At 45.8% G+C, this 17223-nt stretch overlaps 1 protein-coding gene and 1 long non-coding RNA gene across 6 annotated transcripts in view; one reads left to right on the top strand and one right to left on the bottom strand.

Annotated features, from left to right (window-relative positions):
• USP32 (ubiquitin specific peptidase 32) overlaps positions 1-8118 on the top strand; it is a 123369-nt gene extending 115251 nt beyond the window's left edge. For all 5 annotated transcript variants that reach the window (XM_081172842.1, XM_081172839.1, XM_081172843.1 and 2 more), the window contains exons 32-34: positions 2305-2723; positions 3402-3494; positions 4343-8118. In XM_081172842.1, the coding sequence (XP_081028968.1) occupies positions 2305-2723; positions 3402-3494; positions 4343-4516 (686 nt within the window). In that variant the 3' untranslated portion in view covers positions 4517-8118. The remainder of the gene's footprint in view (positions 1-2304; positions 2724-3401; positions 3495-4342) is intronic.
• On the bottom strand, positions 7688-10133 carry LOC308574949. Its single transcript, XR_014002661.1, has 2 exons — positions 9827-10133; positions 7688-8607 (listed from the first exon to the last, which is right to left on the bottom strand). It is a non-coding gene; the product is annotated as an uncharacterized lncRNA (long non-coding RNA).
• Positions 10134-17223: the final 7090 nt, after the last annotated feature.

Raw genomic sequence — 17223 nt, 5'->3', positions numbered from 1 at the left:
ATTGCTTGCCCTTAGAAGAGGCTGCAGGCTGTGTCTCTGTGTGAGTCACTGGTTTGGGCCTCTGGGACACATACATGGTGTAGAGCAGTGTTTCCCAACCTTTTTTGGGCAAAGGCACACTTGTTTGAGGGGAAAAATCTCGCGGCACACCACCATTACAGCCCCGTGACGTCAGCGCGCAGCGTCACGCCGGGAGGGACGCACGAAAGTGAAAGTTTTCAATTTTTTCCCCTCCCCCTTGCCGGGGAACCTCCAAGCTTTGGGGGTGGGGGGGGAGGAGGCAACAAAGCGAGGGACTGAGGGACGGCGGCAGCTGAGGCGGCGGCGGCTGTTGTGGTGGTGGCGGCGATAGCGGGCGGAGGAGGGGGGGCGGCGGCGGGGCCGAGGTGGCCGGCGGCGGCGGGGGAGGCGGCGGCGGGTGGAGCAGGAGGGCGGCCGAGGCCGGTGAGGGAGTAGGGTTGCCCGGGGCTTGAGGAGCCGTCGCCGGGAGTTGCTGCTGCTGTTGTTGCTGCTGCTGCCCGGACATGCCGGCCTCCTCCTCGTCCGCTGTCTCGCGCTCCTCCCTTTTGCACGCGCTGCCCCGCCGCCGCCCCATTGGCTGGGTCCTGTCAGCTGATCCTGTGTTATTTCCTGTGTGTGTGTGTGTGAGGGGAGAATGGAGAGAGAAACCTCGGCACCACCACCGCGGAGCCGCCCCCGGCTCGACGCGGATCCTCGCCGCCGCCGGCTCTCACCGCCCGACTCGCCCGCCTCCCTCCCACGGCACACTAGCCAACGTCTCACGGCACACTAGTGTGCCGCGGAACACCGGTTGGGAAACACTGGTGTAGAGGTACATGGGCTCACATTTTGACGGAGCTGCTTTTGCAGGAACAAATTCTCAAATAGTCTGACAAATGGGCCTTCCATAAATGGTGAGGTTACCGTATTTTTTGCTCTATAGGACGCACTTTTTCCCCTTCAAAAATGAAGGGGAAATGTGTGTGCGTCCTATGGAGCGAAGACGCCATAGCCCCGCGCGCGCTCTCCCGGCTGGGGAGGTGACGCGGGGCTATGGCAGGAGCCTCTACAGCCCTGTGTCACCTCTCCAGCCGGGAGAGCGCGTGCGTGCGGCTAAAGCAGCCCCCCGCGACCCTCTCCCGGCTGGAGAGGTGACACACGGCTATGGCAGGAGCCTTTATATCTGCGCGTCACCTCCCCAGCCGGGAGAGCGCGCGCGGGGCTAAAGAAGCGCCCCGCAACCCTCTCCCGGCTGGAGAGGTGACGCGCGGCTATGGCAGGAGCCTCTCCGCTGCGCCTTTCCGCTGCTCCCTGACCTGCTCTTTGGGGCTGGTGGTGGGCTTCCCCCGCCAGCCCCAAAAAGCAGGTCAAAAGGAACCTGAAGCCTGAAGCGCGAGAGGGGTCAGTGCACACCGACCCCTCTCGCTCTCCAGGCTTCCAAGGTAGCCGCCTGAACGCACCTTAAACGGCACCTTGTTTTAGAGCGGGAAAACAAGAGGGGGAAAGTTCTCCCCCTCTCTGTGCAGCGCCTCCTGCCGCTTCACTGAAGGGGCACTGGGCAGAGAGGGGGAGAATTTTTTTTTCTTGTTCTCCCCCGTCTAAAACAAAGTGTGTCCTATTGTCTGGTGCGTCCTATGGTGCGAAAAATACGGTAATCATTGAAAATGCTTTCCTGGATCTAGGAGTATGTAATGTTGCTAAATACCTAGCAGGTTGATAATCGCTACTAGACCAAGACACAGTGGTGAGCAAACCCCTGTTGCTAGAGCTAATGAACTTTGCAGGTTAAGACCTAGAAGTCTCTGTGTGATGCAGCCGGCTGCTTTACCTAACCCACTGATGTAAAAGTTGTTAATAGCAAATTTTAATAACAACAAACAACAACAACAATAATTTATTATTTATACCCCCCCATCTGGGCGGCTTCCAACAAAATATTAAAATACAGCAATGCATCAAACATTAAAAGCTTCCTTAAACAGGGCTGCCTTCAGATGTCTTCTAAAAGTCTGGTAGTTGTTTTTCTCTTTGACATCTGGTGGGAGGGCGTTCCACAGGGCGGGTGCCACTACCGAGAAGGCCCTCTGCTTCCCTGTAACTTGGCTTCTCGCAGTGAGGGAACCTCCAGAAGGCCCTCGGCACTGGACCTCAGTGTCCGGGCAGAACGATGGGGGCGGAGACGCTCCTTCAGATATGCTGCACTGCTTTGGGGATTAAACGTGGGCAATTTAGTCTTGTCTGTTCAGCTTTTTGCCACCCTCTCCCTTTCTCTCACTCGCACACTTGCTCATTCACTTCTTCTAGCGTCTCCATCTTCCGGGCGGAAGTGTGCAACTGGCTGTCCGTCGAGTAAAAACGTTAGTCCAACTGGTAGCCCCAGGACTTTGGGAAGAAGCAAGGGGCGGCTCCGGCTCCCCCAGCTGTGTAAAAACAAACTGTCCAGCAGCAAAGAGAACTTGGACATGACCCGAGAGAACGGTACAGACCCGGACCCTAAGGTCACCCCCGACCAAGGAGATGGCTTCAGCCGAGGGCATGCTTTGGGGGGTAGCCAGGGCGAGCTCTTTGCCGCTCAGGACAGCAGCGAGGTGACTTTAGCCAATGGATACCTGTGCAAGCAAAACTCCCACAGCAACGGCAGCATCAACGGGGAGGAGGAGATGGTGGTTGACCAAAGAGGAGAGATCTGTGTTAACCCCATCTACAGCCTATATGCAATTTCGGTAGGTTACTCACTCTTGGGTGGGAGACTGCACTGGTTTCTTAAAAGCTTGGGTTTTGTAGAAGGGCAGAGGCAAGTGCGCCATTGTGCAGGGTGCTCAAAAGGCAGAGGTGGGTAAGGAAAGGGCTGGGATGAAGGCGACAGAAAGGCATCGCCATGAGGCGGGTGGCAGGAATAAAAAATTGGTGCTGAATGTGCTTCATTTGCCAAAATTCACACGGCTTGTAGGATTTGGCTTGGCTTGGGGTGGGATTTTGAGGTCTCTCTTCAGCACGTCAAGTAGAATGTGGGTGCTGCAGGACTCTTGACGGGCATAGAATCGACAAGGTACAGTTTAGTAGCTTGTATCCTCAGAGCCTTTATGAAATGATGCAAAATTCATCAGATGGTGTGAGCTAATGGAAGTTGAGGAACACTTATTTTCTGTGCCAGAGCTGGGGAACCTGACGCCTTTCAGTTGTTGCTGGACTTCAGCTCTGACTGTCCCTGACCACTGGCCATGCTGGCTGGGGCTGATGGGAGTTGGGTGTCCCACAACATATGGAGGACCACCAGCATTGGGGTAACCTGTCAGGGGCAAAGGGGGGGGGGTGTAAATAAATATAGAACAACACTGACTACTGCTACAACCTTGTTGGTTGGGCCAGCAATACAAAACTGCTTTTTCTTCCCCTTCCAGTGCCATTCAGGAATTATGGGAGGAGGTCATTACGTCACTTACGCCAAAAACCCCAACAGCAAGTGGTACTGTTACAATGACAGCAGCTGTAAGGTAATCTTCTTTGCCTTCCTTAAGAGAGAATGTGAGGGCAGTCGTGATGATGGCCAGGCATAAGAGGCAGCTGCTCTGACCCACATGTGACCGTATGTGGAGGGAGCTCATTTTCCTGTAGTTCGGATGATTCAGATAAATAAAACACCTGGTGTCAGAGATGTTAACTCTTTATTCAAAGAAACTTAAACAGTGCAAGCCTAGTGGTCAAAGCAACTCTTCCCAGTAGGTATTTCCACAATGAGGTAGTTGTGAGGACTGAAGGTCCCTGCCTTCCTGCTGCTCTCTAAGACTCCTCCTCTGGGTCTTTCCCCAGCAACCTGAGGCTTCTTCGTCTTGTCTCTCTTTGCTATGCCCTCTTCATACTTCTTCAAGGGGAGCAAGTGCAGCAGGAGGGGGAGACTCCCTGGCTTCTTCAGCAGCCCAACCCCACTCTGCCTCTTGGCCCCCCTCCTCTCCAGCCTTCTGATTCTGGACTGTCCTCTGCCACAGCTTCTTCCTGCTCACTAAACCCTGATTCTTACTAAATTTGTATACCACACTAGACCTGTAGATCATAGGGTGGTTCACAACATAAAAACACCTCTTCACTGTCCTCCCTCTGACCACTCATCGTCGTCCCACCACCAATCCCCTGGCTCTGAGCAGTCTTCCCCTGGGGGTTCTCTCCTTGGCATCCAGCCAGTCCATGACACTAGCCCCAGGGGCAGGGATGGTTGAGATTCTGCAGTTTCCAAACTTGTGGTGTGCCCAGCTTAATTTTCAGAAGAGCACTTTAAAAAAAAACAAAACAACGGGGTTCTTTATTGGAACAAAATGAGCATCCCCTCCTCCTCTTCCTCTTCCAGGAATTGCATCCTGACGAAATCGACACGGACTCCGCCTACATTCTTTTCTACGAGCAGCAAGGAGTGGACTATGCACAATTTCTGCCAAAGATAGACGGCAAGAACATGGCAGACACGAGCAGCATGGACGAAGACTTTGAGTCCGACTACAAGAAGTACTGCGTGCTGCAGTGAGCGCAAGCCAGGGGAGGTGCCGCGGACCGCTGCGAGGGAGCGCCCTTGAAAAGTCGCCTCCCGTTTGGCAAAAAAAGAAAAAAAAAGTGGTTTTTAGCAGAGCGGAAGAGCTAAACGTAGTTTTTATTTTTTTATTTTCCTCTCATGATCTGAAAGCACAACTAGAAGAAAAGAGAAAGAAAGAACCCCTAATTACATAGCAGCTCACAGGTTGAGATAGCTTTGGGGTTTTTTGTGTTTTTGTTCAGATCTCTCCATACACATTGGGCGGGGAGAGGGGGGGGAATAGCACCCATTGGTTGGATTTCCTTTTTTTTACCTTTGGCTTTTAAACTGGTTTGATGTAAGCAAACTAGGACCAAGAAAGCTTAAGTTGTAAGTAGCCCAAATAAAAGCTGGCCCAGAGTAATAGAAAGGTGTTTGCTTCCCTCCCCCCATTTTTAAAGCAAAAACAAATTACCCATAGAAAGAAGAAGAAAACCAACCTTTTTGGATGCTCTCTTCAGATTTAAGACGATTGAACTTGTAGTGTTGTCTGTAGACGACATGAATTTGCTACCTCCTTTTTCTGAAGTTTTATTCCATTTTTTTAGTGGCAAGATAAGGAAAGCCCAGGATAGGCGACCTGCACAGAGGAGCAAACATCATGGCTTAGGGAATTTCCTGCCTTTTCCGTTCTTAACCCCACTGGTCTCAGTTTGGTTTGTTTCTTGGCTTTTGGCTATGTCAGTTCCACCCTCTTGGATGAGCCGTGTGCTTTCAGAATGGCTTGGAGGGGAATTTCTCCTGTCCCCTCTGTGATTTTGTGGCTGATATCATGCCATCCTACTCATGAAAAAGTGGGGAGAGAACAGGGGGATTATTTGGCATTCACCCCCAATCTGAAGGCAGGAGGCCCTTAGCTTTCCCTGGCATCAGTGTGTGAGCTGCCCTCCTGCCTTATGTGAAAGTTTGAACATGCATATGGGCCCACTGGTGCCCCATCTTAGAATCTACGTCACACAGAAGTTTGCTCTTAAGATCTCAGGCCTGGTGCAGACATAACACTAGTAAACTAGTAACTATGGTTGAGATTCCAGGAGGGGAATGTGGGATGCTAAACTAACAAATCTCTAAATCTTGGTTGAGATGGGAACGCTGCAATGTTTACCCATGTGCTTGTGGAATTTATGTTGGGCAAGGGGTGAGTGGAGAGGGGAATGACAGGTTGCTCTGCCCCCGTCTTCTGACCTCTCCACCATGGTTAAGAGTTCACAGGCATTTCTTCTGCTCTGGCCTTTAGACCCTAGAAAATTGCCCCCCAGATTCAAGTTTGTGAGCAGTGTGAAATAGTTGTGTGTGTGTGTTGTGTTTTTAATTAAATTGCACTTTAAATGAAAGGAAAGGATAATTAAAACTCAGACATAAGTTAATTTTATTACTGCCAAGTGTTTTTGGAGTGAAGGATGAGGGCACCTCTTTTGCTTAAAGAGCAAGAAATCCTGCTTGGGTAGCTATTACGGTTTTAACATTGAAGTTTATCCAGTCTGCAAGCAAACCTAGGCATGCTTCCCTGCTGCATCCCATGACCTGGAAAGAAAAATAGTGCCCCATTTCTTCCTGTAATAAGGTTGGCATTAATTTACAACTTTTGAAAGCCAAGTCTGTTGTCCCACCAATGGAGTTCATTTGTAGGAAGAGTTGCAAAAAAAGAGATCTGCATCAGAACGCCTTTTCGTCCAGAAATATCTGTGAAGAAAGGTGCTTGAATCCCTGCAGACTTGGGCCCAACAGACTTCTTCGAAAATCCACTAGCTCAGAAGTAAGACCTTTAGTAATTGGTCCCCTAGTCTGGGAGCCCAAGTGACTCTGCCATTATCTTCATCTGAATTCTCTTGCTCTTCCAAAGCACCCCTCTAAAGGACATTGTTGAATAAGATAACTCGTGAGTTTAAACAGGGTTGTAACTCCTTAATTTGTCGGAATAAGCAGCCAGTGTCAGGGTTTAAGTGTTAATTTATAAACTGGAACAACAACAAAAAGCCTAGCTTTTGCTGAACTGCTGAACTTGTTTTTGGCCTGTACCACTTCAAATTTCAGGGACTCTGATGGCTGAATGGCTCCTGTGGACAAAACAAACGCACTTGGTTGCCGGTCAGGGAGAAAGCTAAACAAACACACTTGTCCCTGAAAAGCTAGATTTCTAAGTAGAGGATTTTTTAATTTTATTTTTCCATCGAGTTATATTCAGTCATCTGAGCAGCCTAGGCACAATTCAGTGGGAACTTGGCCAAAAGTCGCATTATTTATTTGCAGTATGCTTTTCTACCTGCCACTCCTACCATGAAACAGAATCATTTAGCTTAATCACTCTCAAGGCACAGCTTTTGCTTCCCTGTCTCCTCTTTGATTGAGCTTTCAGGGTTTACAAACTTTTTTTTTTTAAGTTGCTTTTCTTGAGCCCGTGCAACTTTCCGACAAATTCAGTGTGGGGTTGTTAGATGCATCCCTGCATGCACTTGCTGGGGAATGTTCTGAGACAGTCTGAAATCTTTAGACCAGGAGTAGGGAACCTGTGGCCCTCGGCTCCGTATCAGCCCCAAACATTGGCCATGCTAGCTGATGGGGGTCGGGGTCCGGAAACACCTGGATGGGCCATAGGTTCCCCACCCCATGTCAATATCCCATGTCAAGTCATGTGGTGGCACTGACATTTCACATAGGGGCCTGTCCTACACACTGACATGTTTGTGGGATGCCTTGATACCTCTGCGAATCAGGATCAGGGGAGACAGCATGAATCCATGACTCATGGCTACAACCTCCGTATAGGATCAGGGACACCCTCCACCTTAGGAGCTCTGGCAGTGGGCGAGTATCTGACTTGACTCTTTGGAAAGTCAATTTCTTTAGAAGCTAAATTTGGCCCTTGTTCAGGCCTTGATCTTTTTGATGGACACGATTCCTCAGTCCAGTAATTTCTAACAATTAGGTTTAAGCTTTGCCAAAGGTGGGGTGGGGCGATTATTGAGCACCCGGTAATAACACTTCAAGATGGCTTGGGTAGGTGCTGCCCCTGCTGGTAATGTTCACAGGGTATTGCTCCTAAATTTATTTTTCCGCAGGGCAGCGAGTTTGGAGAAAACCAAGCCTTCCAAACCGGTGGAGTTTCTGGATTCAAGACTATTTTGAGACACCCCGATCTGTTTTTCCTTTTACAAACTCCTCCAAACTCGTCTTCAGATTAACTTTCCTTTCAGAACTTCTCTTGTCACTGAAACGATCTACTAATGCCATTTTAAAAATCTGCCATGCTTTGTTACATCGATTCTTAATTATTATTTTTAAGGAGAAACAAAAATTAAATTAATTCCTAAATTTAACAGGGAAATTTATTAAGTTAACTCTTAACCACATTCACTTTGTAAATTATTGTATAAAAACTTATTGACAATGCACTGAATTTAGAAAGACCATGTACATAAGTACTGTGTAAATAATAAAAAAGTATTAATGTATTGGAATATGAACTGTATAAAAAAAAAGTCCAAGTAACTGTATATGGAGTGAACTTGTTTATCTGTAACTATATTATTCAAACAAATTAAATACTGTGGATGCAATCTGCTGCCTCAATTCCTTTCCCTTTTCTAGAAATTTCTATAAAAAAATGAGTGAGTTGGCTTATGATCCGTTTTATGCTCCCCATCCATATTTAAATAAATATACATTTGGGTGGAATTTGACCATCAAAAAGATGTCGCTCCTTTCCGTGTGGCGGAAGCATGAATTTGCCATATGGGCAGTGCCTGTTTTAGCTGCAAAATAAGGTTAGGGACATAGTATATAATTATTACATAAAGTGCCTAAAAATGGATGAAACACTGAACCTACCTTGCAAACCAAATAGTCCCTTTGTGGTACAGGAGGTCTCATGCTCCATCCCTGGTATTGCCAGTTAAAAAAAGATTTGGTAGCAAATGGCAGGAAAAACCTCCATCACTCTGCCAGGCAGGTTCGGCAATAACATAAGTTTGGCTAATTGACTTGGTACAGGGCGGTTTCCTCCACCCATGGAGCAGCAGGATCATCTGCAGTTGTCCATGGGCTTCCTTGCAACACAGAACACAAAAGTTAAATCTGCTGAAACCACCTTTTCTGCTAAGTGGTAACTATTCTGTAGGAAGGGGGGAATAGGTTGAGGTTTGTCAGAATAATATTTCGCCACCAAGTTATTTGCAAAGGGTGGTGATGTAACCAACATCAAGACCAGCTGGTGGCAGCATCTGCTTCTGAAGTTCTCCCAAGGTTCCTGCTGCTCTTTGCAAATTGACCACATGAAGAAAATTAGATACACACGGATGGGAGACAAATTTGATTCTGATGGCATTTCAAGGAGAATTTACAAGCTTCAAGTTTTCCAAACCAATCCACGAACTGAAACGGTCATCCTTTGAAATTTTCCCTTAAGCTTTCACAATGCAATTCCAATTCTCCGGCCAAGTAATATTTATGTGCAAGAATGTATAGGCTAGCTACGGTAAGGTGTGCATAAAAATAGTGAAAATATACCAATATGCATTATATCAGGACATTTGCTTTGAAAAAGGGTGTGTTGGCAAAACTGAATGCAAAAATGTGTTGCATTAGGAGAAATCCAGAGTTAAAACGCTGGTGAATTTTTATCAGGAGTTTTAAAAGTAATATTTGCAAACTGATCTGTATAAGTGTGAAGAACTGAAGAATAGAAAACTCTGAAATGTAGAGGGTGGGTGTTTCTCTGCTACAGATTAGTCACTCTCCAAATAGCCATCAGGATTTTCTTACATTAGCATGTACGGTAATGGGTAATTTGGGCTGCAACTCTATGCTTACCTGGGATCAAGCCCCTTTCAACACAGTGGAGCTGATTTCCAAGTAATTTTGCACAGGATTGCATTGCTGTCCTGCCTACATTAATTGGAGATTCTTTGTGACTTCCTCTTTTCCCAGTCATAGATAATTATGCCATGATCATTTTTATGGTGATGGATAAAGCTACTGGACAAGAATCTTTCTCTGTTTTCTCTCTGTGCTGCCCATAAACAATGGATTTATAATGCAGATGTATGAATATTAGGTAGCAATTCTTAAGGACTTTGATCTTTGTGAAATCCTCTTGGAAATGACCTCTCAGACTAATAGTGAGTGTTGGAACTAGGACCTGGGAGATCTGTGTTCAAATCTCCACCCAAGTCATGAGGTTCGCTGGGCGATCTTGGGACAAGACACGGCCTCTAAGCCTGAGCTTCGAAGATAAAATAGGGGAGGAGATTATCCCATGTACACTACCTTGAACATCCGTGGAGAAAAAGTGGAATAGAAATAAATTTACAGATTGGGAAATGTAGTTTCTTAGGGGTGCCCCTCACACTGCTCCAGTTCCCAGAGTTCCCTGGGAAGAGGGATTGATGGCTAAAACACTCTGAGGACCGTATTATTTTGTGAGGAGAATTAAGGGGTTCCTCACATCTCTCAGCCCCCTGGTCAATTCCTGCATAAGCACAACTTCCAATCTGACAAACTAACAGGAAAGATTCGAAATCGGCGGGACCAGAGATTCACAGAAGACTGGAGTAAATTTACAGATTATTTGAAAAGTATTTGTCATGATCAAACTATGTTTGTAGGTTTGCAAGAAGTTTTGTGAGGAGAATCATTGGAACTATTGCAAAAATGGACAAGGGGGAGGGTGGATAGTTAAGATAATTAAAGGCAATATGAATTTAAGAAATGCATAAGAAGTGGTTAAAACAGTGGGTCATCAGAGTTGCTGAGCGAAGTCCAAAAAAGATTGTATAAGTGATGAAGTACTATATATGTTAAAATCAATAAAACATTATTATTTTAAAAAAGCACAACTTCTAATCTAGGCTTGGAAAACCCAGTCGCAACTTCCGTTATGTCGCACACATCATGAACGCAAAAAAGAAGGCTAGTGTCGGTACTGTGCAACTTTTTTTGTACTTAGGGAAATCTATCACTTGTTCGTCCCTTACAACACTGAATTCAATTTTTGCGCTGTAAGGTAAAGGTAAAGGGACCCCTGACCATTCGGTCCAGTCGTGACCAACTCCGGGGTTGCGGCGCTCATCTCGCTTTATTGGCCGAGGGAGCCGGCGTACAGCTTCCAGGTCATGTGGCCAGAATGACTAAGCTGCTTCTGGCGAACTAGAGCAGTGCACGGAAAAGCCGTTTACCTTCCCGCCGGAGCAGTACCTATTTATCTACTTGCACTTGGACGTGCTTTCGAACTGCTAGGTTGGTAGGAGCTGGGACCGAGCAATGGGAGCTCACCCCGTGGCGGGGATTCAAACCACCGACCTTCTGATCGGCAAGTCCTAGGCTCTGTGGTTTAACCCACAGCGCCACCCGCGTCCCAGTATACTGCGTTGTAGTATTAGCTTATTTTAAAAAAAGGTTTCCTGCTGGGATTCATACAGGTGCCCCTGAGAGTGTGTGCCAGGGTGCCTGCCAGTAAATTTGCCTCAGTAAATATCCCCTCGAGAACCATCATAGCATAAGAGACTGTTTGCTCTTCCTGCTCCATTCATGCTTATACCAGCTTGGCCTTCTCTGCCTTGAACATGCCTCCTTAATACATTTCTAAACAGAGGAGAGGGGAGAAAGAGCTGCTCTCTGTGAGGGAGCAGTGACTGAAGTAAGTGCCTTTTCCTCATTAATTTGGGCTGTTTACACCATTTTGTGGTCCCTCCTTTCCTGCTCTTTAAGATGCAGCAGCCATTTTGAGTCCTGCCACGCCTCACGGCAGCCATTTTGTGTTATGCCACCACTCACTGGACTAGATGGGCCAATGGCCTGGTTATGATCTTCCACACTCTCACGAGAGCCATTATCCACATTTTCCAATCTTCTCTAAACGTATGTTCTTCTTGTCCTCTTATTCTAATTTGTAAAATCTGCAAGCCGCACATATTCTGTCAATTTAAGTTACCATTCTTCTTTAGTCGGGACCTCGATTGTTTTCCATTTTTGGGCTAATTAAACACGGGTCTCAGTAGTGGCATACATAAATAACTTTTTTTGACACCTGGGAAATTCAGTCTAAATTATCCCCAACAGAAAGGACTTTGGTTTTTTTTTGGGGGGGGGGGAGTGCTTTTAAACATTTTTTTTTCAATTCATTATGGATCATTTCCCAATACTCTTTTTTTACCCTTTTACAAGACTGCCACATATAGAAGAACTTGGCACCTTACATTTTCCATTGATTTCAGTTTGGGTCCCTGCTCCCCTGTAAAGTACAGCAGTTCCCTGTAGGATGCCCATTTTCTATCCAGGGCAGGTTGCAGCATTAAGACAGTTTATTTATTTAGTTTTGTATTTTTTTGCAAAAGTAGTTGTCATTGTCCCCCATGTTACAGAGGCTTGGCAGGCCTCAAGTGGGACATAGCTTTGGGACCCCAGTTGTCTCTGACTGATTATTCCCATCCATTCTGGAGAACTACAAAACCAGCACCACGGAGGCAAAGAGGTCTGGCAGCCATGGCGAGGGTACTTTTGTCGGGTTTTATTCTTCGGCATGCCTCTTGGGTGGGTGGAATTTCCTGAGGGCACTCCTTGGCGAGAGGGAAGGCGCACCAGGGAGAGAGAGTTCCACCCGTTGTTGGGTTGAGACTAGTCTTGGGTGGGAGACGGCGTCTTTGGGTAAAACCCAGACTGCTGTAGGGAACAGTACTTTTGTGTGACTGATGGGTAGCAATTTGCCTTGTCATGTACACAGTTCTGTCAGCGAATGTTTTGGCAGGACACCCTTGGGGCGTTCCTACAGTGCATTTTTTGTTGTTGAGTGGTTGCTGGTGGCTGACTGGGAGATAATGGAGCAAACGGTGCTGTGTTTGGGTGTACTGGTGGCAGAATGGGATGAGTGAATTGCATGAGTAGCAGGCGTGATTTGATTTGTGCAGACATAAGGCCAATTTTGGGTGTGATGCATATGGCGAGTGGTGCCTTTCTGAGGTGGGATATGCCTTGGTAGGAGGGAGGCTGAGGAGAACAATCCTTGACTATGAAGGTGTTTCAAATGTGCAGCTACGTATGTTCTTTTGGGGTGAGGCGTACAGTGGTGCCCCGCAAGACGAATGCCTCGCAAGACGGAAAACTCGCTAGACGAAAGAGTTTTCCGTTTTGGAGGTGCTTCGCAAAACGAATTTCCTATGGGCTTGCTTCGCAAGACGACAATGTCTTGCGAGTTCCTGCTGGTTTTTCCCCTCCCCCCCCTTTTCTAAGCCGCTAAGCCGCTTATCAGCTGATCCGATCAGCAGGTAAGCCGCTAATAGTGCTAATAGCGCTAATCCGCTAATCCTTCAATGGGCTTGCTTCGCAAGACGAAAAAACCGCTAGACGAAGAGAATCACAGAACGGATTCTTTTCGTCTTGCGAGCCACCACTGTATTGATGTTTTATTGCATTGTTTTGTATTGCAGTTTCTCAGTTTCACTGAAGAAAAATATAACAAGGAGCTCATGGTGGGATTCATGGTTCTTCCCTTCCTCACTTAATCCCCAGAACAACCCTGTGAGTTAGGTTAGGCTAAGAGGCAGTGACTGGCCCAAGGTCATCCAGTAAGCATTATGGCCAAGAGGGTATTCGAACCCTGGTCTACACTCTAACCACTACAATAGATAGATGATAGACAATGCGGAAAACTTAGAGATGACATAAAAAAGCCAGAAGGAGGAAGGAGGGAAGTCAACTCTTAGGAGTAAATGTAAAGTAATGTGTATATGTATAGTATGTAATCATAAAATCAATAAAGATTATCTTCAAAAAAATTAAAATACAATAGATAGATAGATGATAGATAGATAGATAGATAGATAGATAGATAGATAGATAGATAGATAGATAGATATTTGGTAAACCACTTAAAGACTATATTTAGCAGGAGATAAATATGTGATTTTGTTTTGTTCAATTGCTTTTATTATAATTTTAATTCTTTATAAACTACCCTGCAAAGTGGTTGTAGGTCAGGATATGATTTCCTAAAATCTACCCTAATTTTTGTGTACATTCTGTTGCAGCACACTATCCCATTTAAGACTTTTCTGCCAAAGAGAAAGACCTGGCAAACAGATCTTCGCTTGGACCCATGCTGAGCAGCAGCGGCTTCCTAAGGTAGGGATTATGCTTTGCAAAATGGTTACTGGCTGAGAGACATTTAATGAGAACTAGCCATTTGAGGCATCATAGGAACCTGCCTTATACTGTCTCAGACCATTGGTCCATCTAGCCCAGTATTGTCTATGCTGAGTGGCCAGCAACTCTCCAGGATTTCAGTGAGCGATTCCCTCCCAGCCCTACACTGAGATACCGGGGATTGAACCATGGACCTTCTGCATGCAAAGTAACTGAGCTATGGAAACTTTGGCTTGTGGGCTGAACCAGAGTATCATTATTTATTTGTCCCTTGAACCAGTGAGCTATAGCCCTTTCCAGAGATGTCAACAATTTCTCCTGTATTGTGTTTGGATTGCCTGCTCTGGAGGAAAAATGGAGTGGTAACTATAAGGGCTATTGTCTTCCGTGCAAACTCGCTCCATCTTGTAATGAATTTTAAGAAACACTTCTTGGCTTGCTATTTCATTCTCCCACTGGGAGAGCATCCTGTACTCAAAGTGACCAATCAGGAGCCTATAGCAGGACTTGAGTGCAACAGCAACTGCATTCAGAGTCAAGCTGCCTCCAACAGTTAGCCATTGACTCTGGGCTAGGTGAAGGAACAGGCTAATGCGATATAAGTCATCTTCTTAAGTCTGTCTTATTTTTCATTCATTGGTTAGGGAGAGTTTATTCACACCTGCCCATCTTGAAAAATTGCCTTCCCTGTGAATATAAATATGTAAATTTGTCTTCCTTTTCTGTTATGTTTGTATATTAATGTGGAAGTCCTCTGGGGAAACACCTACAGGAAGCAAGGGCTGACACACGCACGCCAACCTAAACTGGGAAGGCCCAAATTGGCGCCATTTCAATGGACAAGGAGAGGAAGTTTATTTCTGATAAAATAAACGACCAGCCCTGAACCCTTAAAGCTGGGCTCCCCGGTCTGTTGGTTGAAGTCTAAACATACTTTTCTGTAGAATGGCTCCACGTGTGTCTGTCGCCTACTTGGGAGAAAGGCACAAGTCCAACATCAACAACAGCCGTTCATTATTTGCCTAGGCGTTCACCAGGCCTCCTCTGCTGCATTGCCCCTTGTTGGTTTATATGCCCATTCAAAGGTCAAGAATTCTCTCTCCCCCCCCCCCACAACCTTCACAATGGGTAGATTCAAATACTGATTATTGGGCCTATTTTACACTGTACTTAATCTGCACTCGCACTCAAACCTTTATTGCATTAGCATACAGCCATAGCAAAATAAGACAATACAAAAATGCTAGAGATAAGCAACCAAGCAAAATTCAAGGCAATATTGCTGGCGTAATAACATTTAAATTACCCTAAGACAATAATGCAAAGATTTAGTTGCCAGCGCCAAAAATCTAATATGAGGATATATATAAAGCATAAAATGGCCCCAAAATAAGCTCGGCACATTGAGTTAAAAAAAAAAGTAATAAAAAGAATTAAAACAGGTCCAGGTCTAGGACACTCTACCCTGTCAGAGTAGCCCTGAGTTTCAGAGCCTGCACTATGACGATTGCCACCCCACGTGAAATTTGGGGATTTGCGTCCACCAGAAGCGATTTCAAACAGTCTTCCTTAGACGTAATGGTGGACGGGATCAAGAGGAGGAGCTTAGATCTTATTGGCTCATAAATAGGGCAGTAGAAAAAGAAATCTGCATTATTTATTTATTTATCACATTGGTGGAAACAGAGGAAACTGCCGTATACCTAGCCAGACCATTGGTTCATCTAGATTAGTAATGTCCACACTGACTGGCAGCAGCTCTCCAGGGCTTCAGGCAAGGGTCCCTCCCAGTCCAGGGATTGAACCAAGGACCTTCTTCTTGCAAGGCAAATGCTCTGCCACTGAGCTAGGAAATCTCCACTTTGCAGACTGGGCCAGGTTTTTAAAATGATGATGATGATTAGCATTAGCATTTATTTGTTGCCTTCTGTATAAAATGTCTCAGTGACTTAAAATTGTGTTTTTGTAAAAAATAACTTGCAGTCATAAGACATTTAGACATGCTGAGTGAGGCCTGAAAGCTTTGTTAAGTTTAAGAGGCCCTGTTGAATAACCAAATAAATTTGTAAATGCTGGACCTCACCTGCCACCAGGGCTGCTTAAGAATATAAGAAGGGTCCTGCTGAATCAGGCCAATGGCCCATCTAGTCCAGCATCCTGTTCTCACAGTGGTCAATGAGATGCCCAAGGGAAACCTGCAAGCTGGATCTCAACTCAAGAGTGCTCCCCACCTTGCTGTGCTTTCTAGCAACTGCTATTATCTTCCATGAATTTGTCCAGTCCTCTTTTAAAGCCATCCAAGTTGGTTGGCATCACTGCCTCCCGTGGCAGTGAGTTCCATAGTTTAACTATGTGCTGTGTGAAGAAGGACTTCCTAATGCCCAACACTCAGCTTCAGTGGATGTCAACAACAACAACAACAACAACAATTTTATTATTTATCCACTCTCTGCATGCTGTGCCTAATTTTATAAACTTCTGTCATGCCAGCTCTTACGCTCTTTTCACTAAACTAAGGAGTCCCAAACTTGGCAAACTTTCCTTATAGGAAAGGTTTCAAGCATATATTGTTTGACAGCTTATGGACACCTGACCTAATGAAAATTTGATCTAAATTATGGTTATTTCTGCACAGATTCATAAATGCAATCCGACAAATAATTGTGTAGTTATTAAGTATCATTTTGTCACAGCAGAATGATAATGTCTATTTTAGGGTCTGTTTCCCTTTGAAACGTCCCCCCCACAATTTATGCAAAACTTGAAAAATTGTGTTTAGAGGCACCTGAGGCCCTAAACTTTAGCTTATGTGGTCCATGCCCAAATCCAGCACTGCCTGTGGGCCTGAAGAACTTCTGCCAGTCAGTGTTAACAGTACTGAGTTGGATGGGACCAGTGGCCTGATTTGTGTAAAGGCAACTTCCTATGTTCCTAAGACCATCTCTTACAACAGGTATGAGGATGTCGCCCACCAGATGTTGTAGAACCACACCTCCATCAGCCCCAGCCAGCATAGCCAAGTGCAATTGCAGAATCTGGGATGTGATGGAGAAGACATAGCCTTTCAACTCCTTGCATTGCTTTTCACCCCTTCCTATGAGCGTATATGACACCATTTATGCCAGAGGCATCAGCCAAAAGCACCCATCATCTTTGACCCTGCCTTGACTATGCTGGCTGCGACTCTTGGTTTGCTCCAGTTTGCTCACCAAGAGACACTGTTTGCCCCTCTTCTTTGTCCAGAATGGGAGGGAGGGCATCCAATGAAATGTAGGCATGTTTCAAGGGATGTGCTCATTGTAGGACAGGCCGAGCCAGGGCAAACAGGAACTGAATGTTTTGACAAATGATTTGCTCTGCCAAAGCCAATGGTTCTTTTATAGATTCAGATAGTCAATAAAGTTATTCTTTATCAGGTTTTATTCATAGAGTGAAGCAAATAAAGAACAAAGCAAGTAAATGCAGTTATATTATTATCTCCTTATTGGTGGGGCTGCCAATGAGAGCTGCCCACTTGGCACTGTCCT

Source organism: Podarcis bocagei (genome assembly GCF_964188305.1).
Source record: "Podarcis bocagei genome assembly, chromosome: 15".
Lineage (NCBI taxonomy): Eukaryota > Metazoa > Chordata > Lepidosauria > Squamata > Lacertidae > Podarcis > Podarcis bocagei.
This window is presented reverse-complemented; position numbering and strand designations above follow the sequence as displayed.